Here is a 24344-nt window from a genome sequence, read left to right as displayed (position 1 = left end):
CATAGATACTATTGTGTGATTGTTGCAAAAAACAATTCAACAGATGGCCCATCACAAAAATAAGCAATTTCATTGTTCTTTTTAAGTGCCTTCTATTACTGTCCATGAATAATCAAAAGGCAGGCAGTCACTTCCAGCACAGTCAGCCTCTTCTAACCTTCAGGCACAAAACACGAATGAAATATAAAAATGGGTAGGACAAGTGATACTGGGGAGGGGTAAGGAAGAAAAAATTACTACAAGATAAGCCATTAAGTAAAATTTCTTTAAGTACCTTAACTTTAAAAATTTAACAAATTTGCTTTATAGTAACAAGAAATAAAAAGATACAGGAACAATGCTGTAAAAAAAATATAAAGTTTTTCTGAAAAAATAGCAATTCATATTTTACAGGAGTTTACCATATCTTAATACGTAAACCACCTTTATGATCATTACACCTGATTTTCCTGAAGTCCCTATGGTTATTATAAAGACACTTGTTGCATTTTGGCTTGCCAAAATAGACCCCAGTTCTGAGGAAATAAACCAGTGGTGGCATGCTGAGAATTATACACTCCCATTACACAAGAGGTTGACAGATTGCTGTGCTTTCACCACTTTAGACATGTATGCTGTGATGGCAAAACATGTGAAGAAAGATTTTACCCAGCATAACATTTTCTTCTACTCCACACCCCTCCATCCCCCATAATTCTCCCACTCCTAAATGACTTTTCTGGGCAGAAAAAAAAAAAAGATAATTCTACACTAGAGACTTAAGCAAAAGACTTACGTTAAATTTCTGGCAGCTGGTTTTGAAGCAATAATTGTTATTCTTAATAAACAATACATAAACACTAGTTTCCTTCTTCCAAAGATTTTTTCAATTTTGTTCTATGAATGCCTTAATAGGGATTTTTTTTCTTCCCTTTTAAAATCTAACTTTTACACAGTCTGTAACACATGGCTTGGATTTGCCTATCTCTGCTCCCTAAATCTGAAAACATCTGAAATTTAAAAAAATCATAATTCACTATCGTACCATATGTTTAATACACTTGCTTATGTTTCACTTATCAATAATTTATTTCTTCTGGATACTAAAATTTAGGAACTTGTCCCATTCCTAAAAAAAGAAGACACACAAGGAATCACTCTAGATGTGCATCCTAGGGCTAACTGAATTTCTTGTACCACAAAGCACATCTAAAAGCCAAGTTTTAAAATTCTATAATAGGTATAATTTTGTAACAAACCTTTTTGTTTAATAGTACTACAAAGCATGCTATCTTTAGCAAACAGGGAATGAAAGAGTATTAATGCTCACATAAAACAAAAAAATAACATTCTCTTATTAATCAGAATTGTTATTTGATACAGAATTCTGAGCTCCATTACAAAAATAAGGAAAAGAAAAACACAAAACAAAACAATAACACAAAAAGACCCAACAAAAAACCCTCTTTTTATCTAATACAAGTTAGGAAGGACAATAAATTTCAACACTGTAAAGCAGGCAGAAGACAGTAACTAAAGGATTCTAAGTTCTGATGTTTTTACTGTATCCAGCATTTATTGCAACTGATAATAAAAGCAAAGTCTACGAATTACCAATAAGGAGGGCCTGCTAGGGGAGAGAATGGAGACACTTCATTAGCATTTAAGAGAAAAAAAAAAAAAGGAAAAAAAAAGAGAAGACATTAGACTAATAGTTAATTTACATGTGTAAGTGCCTGAGACTCAGTCAGCCACTGATTGGTACAGTTCCACGTAATGAATGACAAACATAAGCATGTATTATCAGCAATTAGTATTAGCACAAAAATAAGAGCCTAATTTTTATTAGAGGCTTTTAATAGAATGCAGGTTAGTAAAAACTCTCTAAATTGTTCACTTTTGTAGTTCAAATAGTACCACTGGTACCTTAAGGCTAATACTGCATGGTCACTCAGCTTCCCAAGAAGGAGGGACTCTGGTTTCTTTATCAATACTAACATAGGTTACAGTCCCCTGCCAAAATTAGAGCTTCTGTGTATAGTTATTTGGTCACTGCTAGCCACTCTGTGTTCTGAAATATCATAATTATAAATGGCTTAATTTTAGGGTTTTTCTTCAAAATGAAGACATTTTTAGAATGGCTTAAGACTTTTGTGATTAAAAGAATACTTTAATATTTCCAGTTAACTGTATGACAAAGATCAGGAAGACACAGCAATGCCTTAATAACCTGACAGCCTGAGCTCGGGATTGCTGACAAAATCCTGCTTCAAAATGGACAAACACAGAAGCATAGTGCCATCATTGAGGTCCTTACCATCACACAGTATTTGCACAAAGAAACATTAAAACATAATTTTCTTTTTGAATACAACAATACTCTGGAACACAGAAAATTACTTTTAAAAGAAGTAGTGAAATATTTTTCTAGATCAATTAGTCAATTCTCCACTTGCTTAATAATTCTCTGGGCTTTGCAGGAAGATTCACTTTGGAATACTTCTGTTTTGCTTTAGCCCATTGTCAATGAGGAAAATGCAACCTCAGCAATGCTTTTGTCTCCTGAAGTTCTGCATTTGGTTTCCTCTCCAAAAGGAGCATTAGCAATATGTTTTGCTGTCCCTGTTTAAAATATCACACATTCACTTCTGTTCTTAAGATAAGTAAATTACTAATTTCAACTCATTCTCCTTTTCTTGTTCAGCAGGCATCTGAAAGCAACTTGAAGTGTTTAAAGGAAGTCCCAACAGTTTTCTGATGTTGTCTCCGCACACAATTATTTTGCCAAAGCAACCTCACTTTTCATCTGTCAAAACAGAGTTTCTTTGTCCACAAGTCAGAGCAGTGTATGTTCTTAGCCTGCAACTCTTTGCAGTTCCAGTTTAATCTAGCAATTCTTTAAATATGAGTAAATCAAACTGCAGGTAAATAAAGCCATGATCTCCACTACAGAAATGAGCTGCAAACATCCCAAATTAAATATGGCTCCTTATTATTAATATTAATTGTATCACCACGTGAACTCCTCTTTCAGTCACTGCACTACTTTATGATTATTTCAGCAGAGGGTTTCTTATCCCAAATTCAGTGCCTTCTGCAAAATTTCAGAAAGCTAGAACTTCTTTTAAACAGGCAAAACCTGTGTAGAGTTTCACATTACAGAAAATCAGGCAAGAAATCCAGCCATTCAGAAATCTGTGAATTTTGAAAATGAATATACCCAAACAGAGTAGATTTTAAAAATTCACTTATCAATGCAAAGTCTTGGAAACATATTTTAAAGTATAGTTCTTGTATTAATTTCCCAATTGCAACAGTTCAACAGAACAGGTGATTTTTATAACTGAAGTCACTGGCGTACCTCAAGCAAGTCAGCAGGGGGAGCAGGTAATCAGCTTGGGAACAAAAAATACCATTGTCTCTCCCTTCAAAATGTGGAAACATGACAGACAGTCTGTAAACACTGCAATACTGCAACATGAAAGCAGTGAGCATTTATACAGAAAAACAGGTATTTACACTGATACATGGTACAGCCATTTTCTACCATTTGAGCATTTAATGCTGTGATAGTTAACACTTCCCTCTCCAAACTTTCCCATTTCTTCACAGTGTAAGTGCAATTGTCTCTGTATTTAGACTTTACGCTCAGGTTTTGGAAGCCCAGCATAATCGTATTCACTGACAGAGCACAAATTAAATGATCAAACAGCAGCAATTGCAACGACCCTACACATTCTAAAACCACGGGTCAAAGGACCACCCCTGCTTGAAAAATGCAAGAGAAACTTAAAACAAGAACAACGGTTACTAGACCAAAATTCCTTGCATGGGAGCTGACCATAGAACAATTATTTCCTCAAGTGTGCAGATTTGCAAAATAAAAGCTGGGAGATATAAACTGCTCCAACCATTTCAGAAATGTATTAATTTAACACCATAACAGACAATTTACAGTTAATAGATTATTTTACTGTTGGTGATTTGAGAACTAACACAGATCTGTTGCTCTGCATTTTCTCTCAGAACTGAAAAAAAATCTCAGCTGGTTAAAGCTGCCAAATATCTCTAGTTTTTTTATTAAACATTGTTATAAAGAATTTTACATTCAAGTTTGTGACATGCCCTTAATATCCACAAACTATGTAAAACAGATGAAATAATCAAGTTAGCTTGGGCAAAGATCATTTTACATACTTATTTTTAATTTTTACATTAAATTCAATAGAAGTTTCTTCAAATCCTTAATCACATTTAGAGTGTTTGTTACATTATATGAACTACAAAAGCAAAGATCAGTGGCAAGCAAGCATCAGGTGGTGCTGTACAGACTCAGTACAGGATGGTGGCCCCTGCCCTGAAGTATTCATGAGCCTCCAGACAAATTCTAATACCTCCTTGAATGATCAGTGCCCAGACTGGTAAACAAAAGCACTGTAAGGGGACTTACACTGTTAACCTGCTTCTTGTCTGTTGTGGGAAAAAAAACCCCAAACCCCACCATCTTCAAAACTGTGAGGTGACTTTTAGTCTTTAACTTCTACTGGCCAGTGATTCAAATACTATACTAGCAGTAACAAGTATCCTATTTTAAGATCAAAAGTAATTTTATGAAGCTTCCCTTGAAGTGAAATGTCATAAAATTACTTTTGATCTTAAAAAGAAGTGTGAAGGAGTAATTTATGACCTCTTACCTGAAACTCATCAAAACACAGGAGTGCAGCCTCTTTGCTTATTTCCTCTGCCACAGGTGCAATTGGGTCATATGATTTGGCCATAAATCCTGCTTTTCTCTTTGGTAGGTTCTGCTTAAGGCGATGTATTCCTTAGATCATAAAACAGAAGAGGACAAATATTTCTTATTTCTTTGTCTAAGATAGGAAGAACAAAATTATTTAGCTAACAAATAAAAAGTAAACTGGTCCAGTAAAAATAAGAAAGCTTCGAACTTAAACCAGCTTCAAGAGGGTAAAACACTTTTCAACCACATCCACACAACAGTTGAAAGCCCACAGATTTTGTGATTCTTATTTTGTTTAGAAAGACATAAAACAAATGTCAAAAACATCTTGAATGCTATTCACCTATACTTTATATTCTATAAACTGATGCAAATTGCTGTTTTATCTTGCTCTGAAGACATTCTTAGAATGCAATTGGCTAAAAGAAGGCAGACGTAGCAGCACAGTTACACTTCAATATGTGAAGACGATGATAATGGCACAAAGAAAAATTATTAAATCCGTACTTTACTGTCTCATGGATTGTATTGCATCTGACTATAAGCAAAGATTCAGAAAAAAAAGATCCTGCAGAAGGAAGCTATATTTGTTAAGATTAAGCACAAATGACAAGAAATGGAAACAGAAAATCTCAAGTGACCCAGCAATGAAGAAAAGTAGGCACTAAAAAGTGGCTCAAGTTATCTACACCAGTGAAAGCTTCCCAAGAAAAATCCAGCTGTCACAACACTTGTAAAATGCAGCAGTATTTAACAATTTGACAGTATTATAAGGTCACAGAATTTAGAAACAGAAGCAAATTTTAAAATATCTAGAACAGCATTCCTGTAAAAACAAAGCGCCTTATTCAGCCGACCAGAAAATTTTCTGAAACTTAGGATGCCCTTCTTTCTATAACTTTTTTTCCTTTAAATTGCTGACAGTTTTACTGAGTTAGTCATCCAGAATAGTTAGCATTCCCCTTGGCATTTATAGCTAATTTAGTTACTGCTTATTCAAAATACAGATTGAGTTTAACCTTCATATTTTCAGTTTTAGCAATCTCCTTCTTCAATTTCAGGTAAGCTAATTGGTACCTGGAAAACATTTAGTTAAGGATTTTATTCCAACCAATACACTTGAGCTATATATACAATGAGGTACGTATATTTTTCTTTCAGAAAAGATACTTGAGAAATAATGTACAATTAATATCTATGCTGGTATAATAAACAATGCTAAAATGTGTTAACTTTTCTCCTAATTTTTTAAATTTTTCTTTATGCTTAAATATTTAAATAAAATTACAGTGATTAATATGAATATGAGACAGACTTTTTAATAGATACTGTATTTTACAAAATTCTTGTCAATACCTGTGTCTGCACTTACTCTGGTGTACATCCAACATGAAGCCATGAAAATGGACTCTCTTTTTCCTTTCTACTTCTAAGTGAGAATAGAACATGTCCATCACCATTGTCTTTCCTGTGCCTTCAAATAAGAACAATAAAAAACACTCAACAGATAGTTAATTTAAGAGAAGTATGTACTGATTACAGTAATGACTGTTAATTTGGCCCTAATGAAACCACCATTTTCCACAGGGTAAGTACAAGACCAGAATACTGTGAGGAACAGTTATGTTTTCTGTTCAAAAACTTGGAACAACTACATTTTTATTTTTCTGTTTCAAAACACAGAGATGGCCCAAAAGTTGCACAGATTACTTGCCATATATCCATAAAACATGTTAGTATTTCATCTGGAAAGCAAGTATGTTTTCATGCTGCACTGTTGCAATTAGAATACATGAATTCACTCCCACAATTACTTCCAAAATTCTTACATTGTATTCTTAAATTCTAGTGAATGGGTAACGCTGGAAACCACTAAACACAGTAATGTGATCCAATCAGCTTCCAGCATTGTGAACATGTACACTAGATCCAGAGTGTAATTATATTAAACAATGTCATAATGTTACATCCTGTAACATTAAACCAATGTTTGATTCATTAAACCAATAAAGTTACATAAACACAAAGCTTTTAAACATTTCAGAATTTGAATAGATGTGAATTTTGAAAAAAATCCATTGGATGCAAACAAAACTTACCAACATCTCCATAGACATAAAGACCTTTTGGGGGTTTGGTTTTGGCAAAGACCTGCAAGTCAAGAGAAAAAAAGTAAATATAGGTATGGGATAAAACAAAAGCAAGCAAATGGCTGTGATAAAGTAAGAAAGTAGCTACACTTAACCACAACAGTAGCACTACGTAGCAAAGTGTAACCTCGACTAAATCATTAGCTGGGGATTCATAGAGTAATGTTATAATCGTGAAAATTATGTATAAGAAGTAAAACACACATGCAGGGCTTGGGTTTTGGGGTTTTTTTAGATCATTGTGAAAATATCCCCATCCCCATCCCTAGCACATGTACCTTCTTATCAGAACACACAAAATGATTCAATGTTTCTAAATCCACTATCATCAAAACAAATCTTTTCCCTCATTAAGCCATTTAATCAAACAGTCCTAGGAAAAAAGGATATAAAGTTACACAATATTATACTATTCATAGATATATGCATTAAATACCTATTAGAGCAGATCTGCTAAAGAGATACACTATTTGGACTTACAGAAAATCAGTACTGCAAAGCCCATGAACATTGTACATCCTATTTCTCTCAGCTTTGGATATTAATCACAAAGTCATCTCTGGTTTAAACATTATTAAAATCAATGGAGCCACAGTAAAAATATATCTTTATATACACATGCATGTGTCTGTATATGTATAAATATATACACATATAAAAAATATACTTTCTAAGTATGCCTTTTATTAACCATTTTTTCAAGTGAGTTACTTCCATCAGGAATGAACACTGCTTAAAAATTTTAAATTTCTTAATATTATTGAGGACATATATTATGACACCTGATATCTATTTTACTCAAGTATATATTTTATGATAAAACTTCCAGTACTGCCAAGATGTTCAATTTGAAATAGTCCTCTTTCCCTTTCCCCCAGTAATCTGCACAGCCACTTCCAAATATAATTCAATAAAGAAATAATTTCTAAAAAACTGGAGATCTTCACAAAATTCAATCAAATCCATGAAACTGAATTGACATCCACAAAAAACACTGCAGAAGAATATTCACTTATTTTAAAGTGCTCCACTTTCAGAGCTCTATGGGCTCAGCACACAGAGGAAAATTAAAATTGCAACCCTGTGGTCTCATTTGGAGCTGGGTAATTGCTAAACAACTTGAATCTAAAGCACTTTTTCAAAATACAGTGCAATGCTAAAGAAATAGAGGAGTCGGTACAAAACGCTAATTAAATATGAAAGAAAATGAATGACCAAAAAGTAGAAGGGTAATATCTCGGGTCTGTAGTACCAGCTCACTCAGAAAATATGCAAGCATGGCTCTTACACAAGAGCCCCTTTTAGATTTAATTCAGATCTCTATTAATAGGGTAATCAAAAATTTGTATCATCAATCTGTGGCTGGAAAGGGTTTCAGATGTTTGGAAACTATTCCATTAATTGACAAGGCTGTAACTATTTGCTAGTGCTTTGAAAGCATTGTAAGACAATTTAATTGTTGAATATTTTTCAGTGTGTACTTTTTAAGAGCTTGTGCTCAATAAAACTACTGATGCTCAAAGTTACAAGAGAAAAGGAGAAACAGACAAAAGTCCAAATGAGACATTTTCAAAATAATTTCTTTGGGTTTAGTTTTAGATTACCAGCAATCATTTTGACACTATAAAAGACTATCACATTCAATTTATAATACAGGAAGGCTGTATTAACGTGATCTGCAGTTTCACAGGAAGTGACACAAAGTTAGAAAAACAAATCAATGTGTAGAGTACAGCTATACCTCTTTTTGCAAAGGTTATACAACCAGAACAAAAAATAATGCCTACATTTTTATACCAGTACTTTCATTCTAAAGCTTTTAATAATTACATTTAACTATCTTAATATTTGTCTTTTTAGGCATACTTATTTCCAGATAACTAACATGTTACAGAAAAAGGAACTTTTTTTTTTATTATTAAAGGAAATATATATAACAGCTTGGGTTCCATAAAAGTTGATTTAAAAAATGTAATTAGTTTCCCTTTGAAGACAGCAATTTTTGAACAATATCTGACTGCTAAAAATTATGGACACTGTGGCAGATCCAAACAGATTTGCTGAAGCTGATCACCTCTAAAAACAAATCAAATGTCAGAAAACCTCTTGTCCTCTTTCAGCAATTAAAGAAATTTTAGGAAATATTTTACATATACTTCTAAAGATCACACTATTGACAGCTTTAGGATAACTTCCTCACTCCTGTCAGATATTGTATAACTCTAAGAATTTGTTTCTATATTCTTTGGTTGTTTTTGTTTTGTTTTTTCCTTAAGATATACTTTATTTTTTCTTAATATACATTTTATTTCAAAAAAGTAAAACTTTATCAGTAGATTTTTTAATACTGAAAACTCAGACATCCTTCCAGTCTCAAGCTATTTAGCAGGATCACAAAATGGATTTTTTTTTTTTCTTAAAATTATTCTAATGCATCTTCTGAATTCTGGAACTTGTCTAAGAAAAAGGGAAACTTCCACTAGGATTGCTGATAAAATCCCATCAACACTCTTGATTCAATTTAAATCACAGCAAGCGGTCAGTCAATGTGTGGGGACAATGAAAGCAGAAGACTGATCTTGGTCCCATGTAAACACACTCTGCAAGAAGGAAGGAGATCTAATGTAGAAGATCCTCCAGTCACCCTAAAATAAGGACAGTCTACTTTATTTCAGGCATGAAAGGCAGAAAAGTAGGAAATGTAGGAAGACAAACTAAATTAATTACTTCTCCCTGCTCATTTCCATATTATCCTGAGATACAATTGGGGTCTTAGGATATTAATATTAAATTTGGTGACAATGTTTTCACTGGAAAGAATGGTAAGATTTAAGGATCCTAAAGATAGTATTTAAAAGGTACTAACCCAAAGATACTAAGTCATACACAAAATTTGAGTTTGAAGGAGAGAATATCTTTAGTAACATGCAACATCTTCCCATGCTCAGACACCAGAAGCAAGCAACTCATTTCCTGGGGGTATTTACATCCTGATTGGAAAAACTTTTAAGTGCAAATGCATGTCAGTACTAAGATGGTTAATTAAAATAAGCAAAATTCATGAGAGAAGTCTCCCAACAGCGGATTTCATTTTAAACGCTAACAAAACTGCTTCTTTCTCCCATTCTTTCAGGCCTCCTTTTTGGCTGCTGTTGTAGCTGAAGACATTTTCAAGGTCTTGAATGGTGTTTACTATTGTTCATACCTCTTTTCAAAACATGACCTCACTTATAATTGAGCTTATTTCAAGTCATTAGTACAGCAACTCAACAACTCTTAAGATGTCCCAATTGGTATTATTTTGAAAAGCCGGAGATCCGAAATGTCTATGCAAACTCTTACAGCCTTGAACTTCTATTCAGAGGATCTCAAAATATCTCAACACATAAGGCCATGCTTTCACCAAGTTGAAGATCGAAGTCCTTGTTCAAATTTGAGGAGTAATTTTGAAAAACAGAAGCCTGCTTGGTTGGCAGCAAGACTAATTGTTTTCCCCCCTGAGATTCATTCTAAGCTGATGCCCCAAAAAACCTACATCATAACAAAACAGGGTTTTATTACTATGAAGAGAAGGACTGCTGTCTGCTGTGTCTGTGTGTCCCAGACTACTCATTTCAGAAAGGTTTGGCCTGTGAGGTAACACAAGTGTTCTAGTTTAAAAAAACTGAAAGGCCTCTATTGTATCTGTTATAAATATTTGCTCCCTAATCCTACTTTTACTATATTTTGGAGAATAAAACTATTTAGAGAAAAGTGACAAAAGAAGAACAAAGCTAAAACCAAGTCAGATCATTCTTGTAATGGTTCAGAAGTGCAAGAAGTTTCTATTTCTGGAATAGTTTCTGCAATTTTGGAAGAGCCTTCTGCAATTCCATCACAGAAAAAAACAGGCAATAAAAGAATAAATATCAGAATACAGAAGAGGCTGGTAGAGAGAGGCTTCTCTCTTCTACCACCCCTTTTTCTTCACCACAACCTCTCAACCACATTCCCTTCAACGACAGAGCCAGGAAAAATGAGCACACTTGAAATGCCAAGCATCACTATTTTTTTTATTTTGAAAATAGTAGATTTTCTGACAGTAGATTAATTTCTTCTCAATACAGGAGATTTCATACTAAAAGTGGGCTATTCAAGTTGTTAGAAACTTCCTGAAAAAGCGAGAAGTCTACCTACAAAATACTAAGCATAACTGAAAAAGTATTTTATTTTTTCAAAATATATCCTTAATTAAATTAAAATACATCAATTTGTTTCATTTACATCTATTAAAACTCACTGAGTACAAAACAGAGAGGAAATCCAATGGTTTTATCACAAAAACATGACATTATTCAAAGTTACAAAGTAACTGGCCTCCATGAGAGGAGAACGACAACGAGCTGTTCACAAACACAGGATTTACCTGTACCATTCATATTCCCTGGAGAAACCTTCTACTGGTCATACAAACGAATTCCACCCATAAACCTGCACAAATCCTATTCAACCCAGGCCAACTCCAGACAGTAGTACTCAGCACCAGCTCTTCTTGGCATCAAAAACCTTAGTTCTAACTGAACCAAGTCTGCAGCAGCATCACTACACTGAAAGGCCATAATGGAAAACAGAGTATTTTGCTTACTTTTGCTTATTTTTGAGGAAACTCCTCAACAGATGCAAACATATGATAAGCATATGATTTTAGCAGCTACCTAGTCACATTTGTGACTTATTCTGGCGAAACATTCATTAGGATGTTGATTACAACTTTGCTGAAGCAAAACCTGGCCTGCACTAGAATTTAAACTATCATCTGTTTGGCTTCTTTTTATCTCATATGGAGCTCTGTTTGAACTGGCAAATTGCTTCCTCAAAGATAGCAGAAGAGGAACAAAGCTGTTGTGATTTCTTCTCCATGAGTCATGATTTCATTTAATTACACAAGCTAGCAGACTTTGACAGATTTATGCAAAAGTCACTGCTCTCCTCCTTTTCTGGGGTTTTGATGTATGGCATGGCACTGTAGTGCTCAACCTGGTTACCAGTCTTAAGATTTCCACAGAAATACCAAACTCTAGAAGAAAAACCTCAAACTGCAACAACACTTACCTCTGTAGCAAGTAGTTCTTCAGCTGCTCCTCACTGACTCATTAGTTACATCACTGATCCTTACAACAATTTTTTAAAAAGTTGATTGAAAATTAAAGTAGTGTTAAATGAAGAAGTGGAATGCTTTAAAGGAAGTAGTGAAAAACACATTCTCAACTAAAAAATGTCATTTAAGTAAGAAAGTATCAGTCTGGCTTTAGTGCAATTAACTCCACTACACAGGTACATAGCAACATCGTATTTCCTAAATAGAATAAGGTTGGTATTTGTTCTCTGCAATACAAGCTTTCTTCCCTATTCACACTTCCCAGTCAAAGAACCAGTAAATAACAAACCCACATAACGCTTGATCTACAAAGCCATGACACCTGCTCTAACAACTAACAATGATTTGGGGCACTCCAGCTAACACAAGTCAGCTCTCAAAATTATTCTCCAGGGCAGTGCTTTTAGAACTTAATATCTAAATGTCCAAAACATCTTGCCAGAAAAGATCAAAATGCTCTAGCCTACTGATTCTCAGGTTTCACAGTAAGGCCAATGCCTTCATCACAACACTTTTTTCTAAAATCTGAAAATTAATAGAAGTCTGGTATTAATGTCTGATGCCTATATGACTTAGATCGAAATTAAAAGGTGCTTATATAGCTTGAGTTATAAGATATCTATATAAGCTGGTATCAATATAACCTATACCATGACTTTTTATATATCTATATAACCTGATACCTATATAACCTGAATCAGAACTTTTTATACTTACATAGCCTGATATAAGTAACTTTTTATATAATGCAATGGCTAGTATATGGTTAACTAGTTGATTAAAGCTGAATAGACAAAAAAAAAGAAGAAAAAACTTGCCAGGTGGATAGCTTTAAAGATAGGTAAGTATAGTACTAATGAAAAATTGGCAAGTGTTAAGCCAATTAGCCACACAAAACATAGAATTTAGGCCGGTTGAGACCGGTCAGATCAAGGAACACCGTAACTGCGCATGCTCCGAAGACAAAGTTGAAAAGTTCAGATGCAAAGAAGACCTTGGAAGCCTTCATCAAAGACCCTCAAAATGGGGAGACGCAAGTGCAGTGCAAACAAACTATCTAATAACTATGAGATCATACTATGCAAATTAGTTCTAGCATATGCTGCCACTCTGCTCTCGATACCGAAGACAAGAAACAAAGATTTTGAAAATAGGAAGTTTCTATTTTTCATTTGGTACTTGCACAAACTGAATCAGGAGATTGGTTTAGACTCAGGAGTTAGCCTACAAAACCATCAAGACAACATCAATCCACAGGCATACACGCAGAGACAACATGAGTAAGTGTTTTAAAATATATATATTTTCAGGCTGTTCATAATTTTTACACTGCTTGTACGTTTTTAGTAATTTTAAGTAAAAGAAATCCCTAAAGTAAAAACGCAAGTAATGTGATGACCTGATCCAACTGCCAGAGAAGGCAAAAATATACCCCAAACCATTGTTTGTCTCCAATTTCCATATCAAAGTTAGAATCATTGCACGATTTGGATTGGCAGGGATTTCAGGGGCTCGCATGGCCAAACACCCTGTTTAAAGCTGACTTGAAAGGGACCCATGAGGATGATGGGGTCAACTGCTTCCAGAACAGAACCTCCAAAGACATACTTATTGTCTTTAAGGAACACTTTTGCCTTAGGACTTTGCTTTGTGTATTTGTGAGTTTTCTTTCAGAGTGCCAGACTTTTACTTCATGGAATTATTTCCCATTCATGTTTCTTCTTAATGGAAAGCTCTTTCCTAGGTGCTTAGTCTGCTTCCTTCCATCAGGAGAACATTTATGGCATTTCCAGTCAAGCACATGACTAGCAAATACATGATCTCCAGCTCTACATCTGTGTTTAAGGCATTCAGGGGATGTTGCAAGCAGATCAATAGACAGGTATGTGTCCCAATGCTCTGCACCCTGCTACTCTTGCCTATTTGAAACAGCTCTATGTACAGGTGTAATACTTGTTCTCTTCTCTGCTTTATCACACCTTAAAGCTGATACCCACCACAGTTAGAATTGTTCACTTATTATTATTTGGTGCCTGAAGGCCAGAGGACAGCATGCCATTTAATGGCACTTGAGGCCTCTAGGCTTTGGCTCCCCTTATTTCATGCTGCATCATTTAGTCTTGCCCTGCAAACAAAAGTCAGTATTTGTGCCAGGTAAGAGAACAATCTGTTAAGGTCAGGTAACAAGTCTAATAGAGTAGCATATTTAGATTTATGCCCATGAGATGAGGAGTGTTGCGTAATAAATGCTTAAAAAGGCTGACATGGAGATTTGTTAGCAAGGACTGCAAAGGACATTTATTGACCATAAATGTTAAGGTTACTTCTGATGAAAAAAAACCCAAAAGTGGTGCAAGAGAAGGAGAAAAAACAAGCGAAAAGCATTCAGTCTAGCTGGGGAAAACACTGACAGTTTCCCTCCTCCCAGGGACAGGGAGGTCACTACTGTACAGGCAGGGAAAGTGTAGATGAGACAGCAATGTATATTTTGCCATGCTTTTTCCCCAGCACTGTACTTTCATCATCAGACTTAGTCAAACACCCCCATCTTGTTGTTTCCTCTGACCACAGCTTACAACTGTGCTGACTGGCGTATGTTCATCAGGTGCAAATGAAGCACATTCACCAGGCATTCAACTTTTGTGCACATCTATGACTGTCCATATTTAGCAAGGAATTAAATGTCGTATTTGCTTTTCTGGGTGCTACATTTGGTTTTCTGGGATATAAACTCAGATCTACAAAATAAGAGGCAAGGAAAGCTGAAGAGGGAATTCCCACACCAGTTCTAGTTGCTTCCCATGAGAATGTGCCATACCAGTGCTATCAATATTTGCAGGTGCAAGGCCACCAGAGCAGCAATCTGAGAATAACAGCATGAAAACAAGAAATGCTGAAAATACAGTCTGGAAAACATTGTGTCAAAAGCTTCAGGGAAAAGTTACAGAGATGCAACAGCAGCCTAACAGCACTATGACTGTTAAGGCAATGTGCAACAGGGATATGTCTAAACTTTCGTAAATCCTTTGAAAAGAAACTGTGATGCCCACAAAAACACAACAAGGGTGCAGATTATACCTAGGCCTTTTTTCCTTACTTCACCTGGAAAGCAGCAACATAGAGAAGAATTGCTCTTAAAAGTCATGTCTGATACATATTATAATGCTGAACTATTTGTGGAATATCCATTTGAACATAAAACAGCAGTATTCAGTTTATGTAATCCAAACACACGAGTATAATACCAGTGCTTGAGAATTAAAACCTTGTTTATGCCCCTCTCTCCCATAGCCAAATGAAGTTTTTGGAAAAGTAGGCAGTGGACATAACTAAAACCATACCAAATTTTCTTACAGAATTATTTCAATAATATTTAATTTGGTTACATCCAGTGGCACTGGATTTTACAAACCAAAAAAAGAAAGAAGAGCGATTAAAACACGAAAAATTATCTATCTGGAAAGATGCATTTGCAAAAATAAGATTCTCTTGACAGAAATTTATGCATTTTAAGCACATTCTTATGAGCAAATATAAATGCAAAAAATATTTTTATCATTATAAACCTCACCTTTGAAAGAATATTTTTTGAATCAATGCTGTAGCCTTTAAGGCTCTCATGCAATTTCTGCAGGCGCTCCACAACTCTCCTTTGTTGCTCATCATTCTTCAGCTCTTCCTGCTTAATCAAAAAGTCATAATGTTCTAAAGGTCCATTGCAAACCAGTAAGGCTCTGGCGTGAGCATCTGTAGGAGTACCAGGGCCTGTCTTCTGATCTGCCTGAGCTGTGTAGGCTGTAAAAATAAAAGTAGCCAATTAACAGAGAAGTTTTTAAAAGCATCTCCTTATAAACAACACATATTCCTACAGTTTACACAAAGACATATACACGACTTACCTATATTACCACTGGTTACCTCTTCACTTTTCATTAACTCAATTTCTAACTTTACTCTAGCAGTATGTTTTAACATTCCTTTATTTTATTAACAAGCCCACATTCTAAGTCCAGCAAGAGAGTTGGTAAGATTTGGATGAGCTGTTGCAAGGGAATTCTTGACTTTTTTTTTTTTAATCCAAATTGGGGTACAACCATTTAAAAATTCCAAAGTGCATTTCTTTAAATAGATAATCCTTTAGGTGAAACTTCAGAAAATACTTAAAAGTCAACAAACAAGAGACCGAACCAGGAGTTCTGTAAGGGAGTTGAAAGACTCAAACATCACACTAAGCAAGGCAGCAGTTCTGAAGCCCTACAATGACACAGCCTGATCTGCTGGCATTATCTTCTACCTAGAAGAGACAGGGACAAGCCTGGGTACGAATACTGTCAGAAACAAGACATTAAAAAGAAAAAAAAATAAAATTCAGAATTGCTAGACATAAAACAAGACATAACTAGAAAAAGAAAGAATGCACAAGATTACAAAAAAGGCTTGTCAAATTATTAATATCAGAAACAACAGCATATACTAGAAAGCTGTTAAATATCTTCTTTGCTTCCAGTGTCATTTAACAGGTTAAGTATAATAATAAAAATACGATTTCTTAATGGGTAAAGGAAAAGCATGTTAATTGCAGTAACTCTTTTGACACATAGCATTGCCATCTATGAAGTAGGTAAGAAAATTGCAAGTGAAAGTACTTTTAAGCATGTATAAAAGACCTGGAAAAAGGATAGGTAATAAATAATTACTACAGTTAAACTAGGTGTATATCTGCAGTAGAGTTTCATTGAGGGCTTATGATCTCATCTTGGTGCAAACCTGAATTTCCATCCATGCCATATATGGCAAAATAAAGTACACGGGCTGGGAATGCAAATAACAGAAAATCAGGAGAGGGCTGCAGACACTCTGGAAATCAAGTGAATTCTGACAAACTGAACAAATAATCTAATACAAATAGGATGCAATTCAACAGGAAGAAAGCATGTTACTAGGAGGAAATAAGTAACTCAGGAGATGGGGAATGACCAGCTGAAGAGTACCTCTGCAGAAAAGGATCCAACAGCCTCAATGGATCACAAAGTGAAGTGAGACAATATCATAACACTATCAGAGGAAAAAATCAACTAAAATAAAATAAGCACAAGTACTCCAATACAAATACACACAGGGGAAAAAAAGCCCTGTTCTATTCAAAACTGGTATAGTCTGCCCTGGAAGACATTTTTCACATCATATGTTATGAGAAGTATGAACCAAACAGGAGAGTAAATGGAGATTCAAAGGACTATTTTTTAAAATATTAGTCACAACCCACAAAGGTGCCATAAAAGTGACAAAAAGAGTTTTAAGTAGGTGTAAGAAAGATAGAATATTAGAAAATTATCAAATTATATTTACTTATTGCAAGTAACAGTTTCTCCATAAAAAGGCAGTCACTGTTTATACCTGCAGCCAATAATTGAAGCAAATTCTCTTGTTCCTGAAGGAACTGAGTTGCTGCTTTGAATTAAGAGTAATTAGCTCATCCCTATCTAAAGAGATCATATAAAGAAAGTTGAGTTCAAAGTCTTTTATTGCAAAAATGTGAGTAAAACCTGTAGAGAAGAAAAACACATAGCTGTCTCCAGATACATACAGGGTACTAAGAAAATGAAAGGAAATGGTATTTATACAGATAATAACTGTAATTAAGGTAGTGAAATAGATTAATAGTCTTCAAGCTGTAAAACTTAAGACGATGTGGGGTGAATTTTAAAAATAAGTTTGATGAAAATCTGTCAGGAACAGGTCAGCAAAACCTGACCTCCCTCTGAAGGGAAGGGGAAACGGCAAAGATCACACAATTATAGAATGACATGGGTTGGAAGGGAGATGAAGTATCATCTAGATTCAACAGTCCTTCCATGGGCAGGGACAACTTCCACTAGAACAGATTGCACAGATGATCTCTCAAATTTTTTTCATTTTTTTTTCCACTATTCCACTCCTAAAAAAAGTCAACCTCAGTCCTGTGATCCATACCTCTGAACTATCTATGCCTTTGCAATACATAGAAGTCGATGGTCCCAAGCACTCCAGTGTGTCCTGTTATACCTATTAATTCTTGATTTCCTACTGCTTACAACAGGATCAAAGGGAAAAAAAAAAAAAAAAACAACCAAACTGATTTAGGGGTAAGAAAGGGTTTGTGGCTCATGACCTTCCTGGCCAGGGACAAAGCACACCAGTAGGACTGCTCAGAAGCATGGGGTTTGTCTCAGATTACATGTACTCAGAGCTAACCATCCTGTGAGTAGGATGAAAATACTCTGTCATTAACACATGACAAACGTGGAGACTATGCTCAAATGGGCACATGGGGTATCCTGGCACAAATCACTCACTGTTCTCCTAAAATAATATTGAACACTGGGATTTAAATATGATAAGAGTACACTAAAGTACACTACCAGGAGACACCCAGTAACTGGTTAAATGATAAACTCACACCTGCAGCTGCAAAGAAAAGGCAGATGCTACCAAACATCATGTGGGGGTTTTAGAGATAAGTCAACAGAAGGTAGCTATCCAAGTGATAAAATCTTCTAAGAGGCAGAAAAATATGTGCACTTTTCATTCTAATCTGCATTCTGTGGAACAGATTGCAATTTCTATCACTCAACTATAGGAATCACCAGTGATTCAGTGCACTAACTGTAGTCCTACAGCCCTCTTCTCCACACTGCAAAATAGGGGTTTTAATTTATTCCCTACTGTTTCATTATCTAATCTTTGTATTACAGAAATTGTAACTCAATTTTTATTACTTTCCTTCTAAAGTCTTTAAGTGACACACAGAGAAAAAGCATCCTCCGCACCTATGTAGTGTTTTAGACACAACTATAGAAAAGTACAACATCAATTCACTGTTCACTTAGCTTTACACAGAAGAGTGTAAAACTAGACATATGGTTATCCATAACCTACCTTTTCCCACCTTCAAGGTGCAGGACAGTGCTGGATGTTACCACATTACCCTGACATTCCCTTCTTTAGATTTGACACCAGTGTGCAACTTTTTTCCTAAACTCCTGTTCCAAAAACATACATATGTAAGTATAATCTCAATTTCATACTATATAATTAGGTCTTTTCATTTGCCTTTCTTCTTACACATATAAGGATCACTGACACAGTTTCAGTGAAGACCTACTGTGATACTCCCCAAAATAAGAAAGAAATTGGAGGGGAAAATCTCACCAAGGCAAATAAAACTTATTTTGAAAAATGCCAATCTGGAATTATAAAAAAATTTCTTTCAAGTGGGGGACTTAAGACACATTAGGTAAACTGACATTAATTTACTAGTGCAAAGATAATTATGCCTACATAAAAATAAAAAAGTATTCTTAACTCCAGGGACTTTCTGCTCTGGAAAAAAAGCAGCAAATTGGAAAATGGATCAGTGTGTTGTTGAATTTTTCTACTGCTAATTAGAAGTGATGTCTGAGATGACACAGGAAAAGGCATGTGGGTTTCAAAGACACAGCTTATGAAAGCAACAGCCATTTCTGATGCAAGCACTAGAATTATTCATGCAAGGAGATAAACCGATATGGAAGCTGAGTTGTGCCATACCAAAACAGATCCTGACAGCAGCCAAGAGGTTGAGAGCACAAAAGGGTAACCAAGGCATGAGGTAGAGAATTAACACCTTCCCCTTCCTTCTTTGCTGTAATGGTTAATTACTGTTTGTCTTAAAGAATATTTCCAACCAATAGTTGTGTGAGAACTGCATCTAAACCAAACTCATGTAGGTTACAACTGCACCAAAATTAAGTACCTCAAAATCACCCAAGTGCCACCTTTGCTGACAGTCATGATCAACAAGCTGGAATAGCTTCTACTAAATCAGTGTTAATGCAAGGTACAAGGATCACATCTGTTTCATTACTGCTCTGTCAGCACAATCTGCCTTGAGAGCTTTCCACAAACCCTGGAATTTGTGTGGAGAGAGGAAAAAGAAAAAAAAACAATTGAAACCAACTTTTAAAAACGGTCATGTTTTCAATAATCCAATCTGAAGTTCAGAATATTAGTTTGGGTCACAGTGAATCCAAACTGCTTCAAACCTTGGGACTTTCAGTGTAAAGCTGTTAAAACTGCCTATGAAACACAACTGCCACAACAGAAAAAGAGGACTTGGAAGTCAGAGGGCACTTCCATCAACATGCAGATGGCAGTATGAGAGACCTTCCTAAAATCAAAATTATCTGCTAACAGAACTGCTGCAAAATCTTTCCTTCTTAGATGACACGACAGTGAGGAGGAAGGGCAATGGTACAGTCTTGTAGCTCCAAAGGTTATTTTCCTGCATGAAAATATGAGCAAAGGTAGCAAAAGATCAGAAACTATTTTTTTCATGCTAGTACCTGTAAACAATAATAATGTCCTCTTGTCTCATCTTTTATTAGATATATATGCAAGTTTTGCAGAATCAGTTTCAAACAGGTAATTTGCCCCATGATGTACAAGGATTTGGATAAATTAAACACATTTATTAAAGCTAAGCATATGAATAAACCTGCAGAAGAACAAAGGCTTGTCATGTAAGCTTCCTGGGAAAGAGAACATGTGCTAGGCATAAAGCTAAAAATACATTTATAGTCTAATAAACAGATGCTCCCTTCAAAATTGCACTATGATTAATGACAAAAATGCAAGACGAGGTGATCTGAAAAAAAATTATTTACTTTCCATTGCTTAACAGAAAGCTTAAAAAAAATCAAAATCCAACCAACCATATTAGGAGGGGGGGAGCATGCACACACTAAGTTGTCTGCATGAAGATTTTAGGCCAATATAATGCAAAATTCATAAAAGCCCCACACTTGCTGATATTAGCAGCTCAAACAGAAGCAGCTTGCAGCTAAGACATAAGGACAAGGATTCACATTTTTGTCTCATATGACCTTAGATGAATAACTGGAGGCCATTCATTTGGGCTATAGTATTTGATCTTCTAGAGAAACATGAGTTGGAACTAGAATTCTACTTTTTTATTATTTTTTTTATTTTTTGCATACATGCCTCATACATTATTCTGCTAGAAGATTACTTGTATTTTTTCCATGAACACCCCGTTTAACAACCTGACTGGTAGATGAAAGTAGGGAAGGACAAGAGAAGCGTTATCAGTGAAACTGAACTTTACACAGATAATACTTGTCATGTCTTTCCTTAAATAAGGAAAAGGTACAAAACTGTGGAAAGCAAATCACAAAAAGAAAGCAAAGACTATAAACCAACGATCATAAAACCAAGATTACAAATCAATCCCATGATGGCAGCCCATCTCTGCAGTCTGATGTCCTCAAACAACATATGTAAGGACTACCTTCCCTTTAACATGGAAGGTGACAAACTGCCTAAAGCCACTGAATTTGGTCTGACAACTTATTCTAAATGCCACTATGCTGGTTATAAAGAACAACCTACGTAAGAGTCCAAGTGTTAGACCAGTATCAAATAAAATGCAACTACAGTACTACCTGCAGCGCTTGTCTATTTTTCTTAGGATGGATAAATATTCTACAATCACAACATAATGTGTGGATGTGAACATTTATCAAACCTGGGACCCACCAGTCACCAGCTGATTTATCACACTTTGACCAGACTGGCAGAGGGCGAAGAGTCCTTACCAAAGAAAAAAGACCTCTGCTCCTAACCTAAGCCTCAAGTTAACAAAACCCCATAAATTTTTGTACTGAAGAGACTTTCGAAACAAGGCTGTGAAGACAGCACAGGTGTCTTTCGTTATACACCGGAGGGTGCTTGAGGGAGAACAGTCCCTGAGACACGCCAAAGCGCGGCCGAAGCGCTGGCAGCCACCGGCGCACCCGCCGAGCGCCCGCTGCAACCGCAAGGCTTTAACCAGGGAGCGTACCGAGGCCCTACTGCCCAGGGGAAAAGCGGCATCACCGACTCGGGAAGCCGCGGGCCCCCTTCGCGGGTCCCCACGGGGACCGGGGCCGACTCCTGGTGCCACCCCAGCAGGCGGGTCCCCTCCGGGGCCGGGACGAGCCCAGGCCGGGGAATGCGAGGACACCGGCCGGTCATGGCAGAGCGGCGGGGCCTGTGCGTGTCCCGGCGGCTGCGGCGTGGCCCGCCCGGCATCGCCACCCAGCTCCCCTCCGCCGGGGACAGACCCGCGGCACGACGGGGAGGGGAGGCACGCACCGGCTCCTGCGACCGCTCCTCGGTGCCCTTCCTGCGCGGTGCCCAGGCAGCCTGTCGCCCGCCCGGGCCTAGGGAGCCCCGGAGAGCCGCGGCGGCGGCGGCACTGACCTCTGTGCGGCGGGAGCAGGCGGGCGCGGCACCCCAGAGCCCGCAGCAGGCAGCGCGCAGTAGCCAAGGGCGACACAAGGGCTGCCATCTTCCCGGCACGGCAGCGGCGAGGGCGCGGGGCGCGCTGGGAAATGGAGTCCCGCGGGGATGTAGGGAAGACCGTGCGCGGCCGGTGCTGGAAGAACGGCTCTTGCCTGGGTCACGGAATCACAGGATCGATTAGATTGGAAAAACCCTCTGAGATCATCGAGTCCAACCTATGACATAAAACCACAGTGTCGACTAGACCATGACACTAAGTGCCACATCCAGTCTTTCTTAAAAACCTCCAGGGACAGTGACTCCACAACCTCCCTGGGCAGCACATTTCAATATCTAATCACCATTTCTGTGGATAAATTCCTCTTCGAGTCCAACCTAAACTTCTCCATGTGCAGCTTGAGGCTGTCTTCTCATCCTATAACTGGCTGCATGGGAGAAGAGGCCAACCCCCACCTGGCCAAAACCTCTATTCAGACACTTACAGAGAGCAATAAGGGCAGCCCTGAGCCTCCTTTCTCCAGGCTAAACAACCCCAGATCACTCAGCTGCTCCTCACAGGACTTGTGCTCCAGGCCCTTCACCAGCTTCATTGTCCTTCTCTGGACTCACAGAATCACAGAATCACTAGGTTGGAAGAGACCTTCAAGATCATTGAGTCCAACCGATGCCCTAATACCTCAATTAAACCACGGCACTCATTCCAGCCCTTGTCCTTCATACGGTGAGAACCCCAGAGCTGAACACAGGATTTGAGGTGCAGCATCACCAGTGCTGAGCACAGGGAGACAATCTCTGCCCTGGTCCTGCTGGCCTCACTGTTGCTGATACAGGCCAGGATGCAGTGTTCTTCTTGGCCACCTGGCACAGCTGGCTCATGTTGAGCCACTGTCAACCAGCACTCCCACATCCTTTGCTGATCCCTGGCTCCTTCCCCCTCTATTTTCCCCCCAAACTGTGCTGCAGGCAGCAAGGGAGCCCCTGAGGAGCCCACCTACCTGTCCCAGGGCTGCACTCCCTACACAGCCACTTCAGCCACTCAGTACAGATCCACTTTCCAGACCCACCTGGAGCTGCACACACCACCTTACTGCCCTACCCACGCACTCCAGTTTCCAACTTCCTCATCCACCTCAACACAAGACCTTCTTTATGCTGAGGGTGCCAGAGCATTGGAACAGGCTCCCCAGCAAGGTCATGGGCTCTCCCTCTCTGCAGACATTCAAAACCCAGCTGGACGTGTCCTGTGTCACCTGCTCTAGATGACCTTGCCATGGACTAGATGTTCTCCAGAGGTGCCATCCAACCCTAACTATTCTATGAGTCTGTAATTTGTATTGCGCTACACCATGACTGTGTTGGGTGCCACAGCTGTCATCAGGGAGTTTTGGCAACTGAATTTGCCTTTGTTGATCATTTCTATCTTGTGCTATTTGCTTTTATCTCTAAAAACATGGACCGTAAAATACTAAGGATAGATATTCGTAAAATATTAAGAACAAATATCACTGGCCAGAGTTACAACCTATCTGCACATCAGCAGTATCAGTTTTATGTCTATCGGTATCATTTTTATGCCTATGAACATGTATTTAAAATGCAACAACAAGATATGTTAACATAAAAGCAGAATTCTCTGGAGATAATTTAAACCCTAGAGGCTAATTTAGTCTCAGTGTCTGCTTAGCATATAGTAAATCTTATCTTTGGTATCAGTTCAAATACCCACACAGGATTTCTGAGGACTCCTCGGGAGAATGCTGACCTCCTTCCTCCTTTGATAGGTACCTTACTGCCTTATCCAAGCACCTCCATTGCAACTACACAGTTCTTTTGACAGAAAGGCACAATGCAAAAAGACTGCACTCCAAGGGAAGGGCACTGGCACTCAGGAATCACTAATCATAACACTTGCTCATTGGCTGGCTTGTCATTCCTGACAGAAATGCACCCAAATGTCAGGATGGGGCTTCAGGAGATGTTGCCTGCAGAGTTCATTGTACAATAAAGCGTTTAC

The 24344-nt window shown here is 37.4% G+C and overlaps 1 protein-coding gene across 2 annotated transcripts in view; it reads right to left on the bottom strand.

Moving 5' to 3' along the window:
- The window catches only part of AFG1L (AFG1 like ATPase), a 66323-nt gene extending 43912 nt beyond the window's left edge, over positions 1 to 22411 (bottom strand). For both annotated transcript variants that reach the window (XM_058835559.1, XM_058835560.1), the window contains exons 1-5: positions 22289 to 22411; positions 15579 to 15802; positions 6820 to 6871; positions 6093 to 6194; positions 4674 to 4804 (exon numbers count right to left, since the gene is read on the bottom strand). In XM_058835559.1, the coding sequence (XP_058691542.1) occupies positions 4674 to 4804; positions 6093 to 6194; positions 6820 to 6871; positions 15579 to 15802; positions 22289 to 22376 (597 nt within the window). In that variant the 5' untranslated portion in view covers positions 22377 to 22411. The remainder of the gene's footprint in view (positions 1 to 4673; positions 4805 to 6092; positions 6195 to 6819; positions 6872 to 15578; positions 15803 to 22288) is intronic.
- Between the last annotated feature and the right edge of the window lie 1933 nt (positions 22412 to 24344).

Source organism: Poecile atricapillus, chromosome 3 (assembly GCF_030490865.1).
Source record: "Poecile atricapillus isolate bPoeAtr1 chromosome 3, bPoeAtr1.hap1, whole genome shotgun sequence".
NCBI lineage: Eukaryota > Metazoa > Chordata > Aves > Passeriformes > Paridae > Poecile > Poecile atricapillus.
This window is presented reverse-complemented; position numbering and strand designations above follow the sequence as displayed.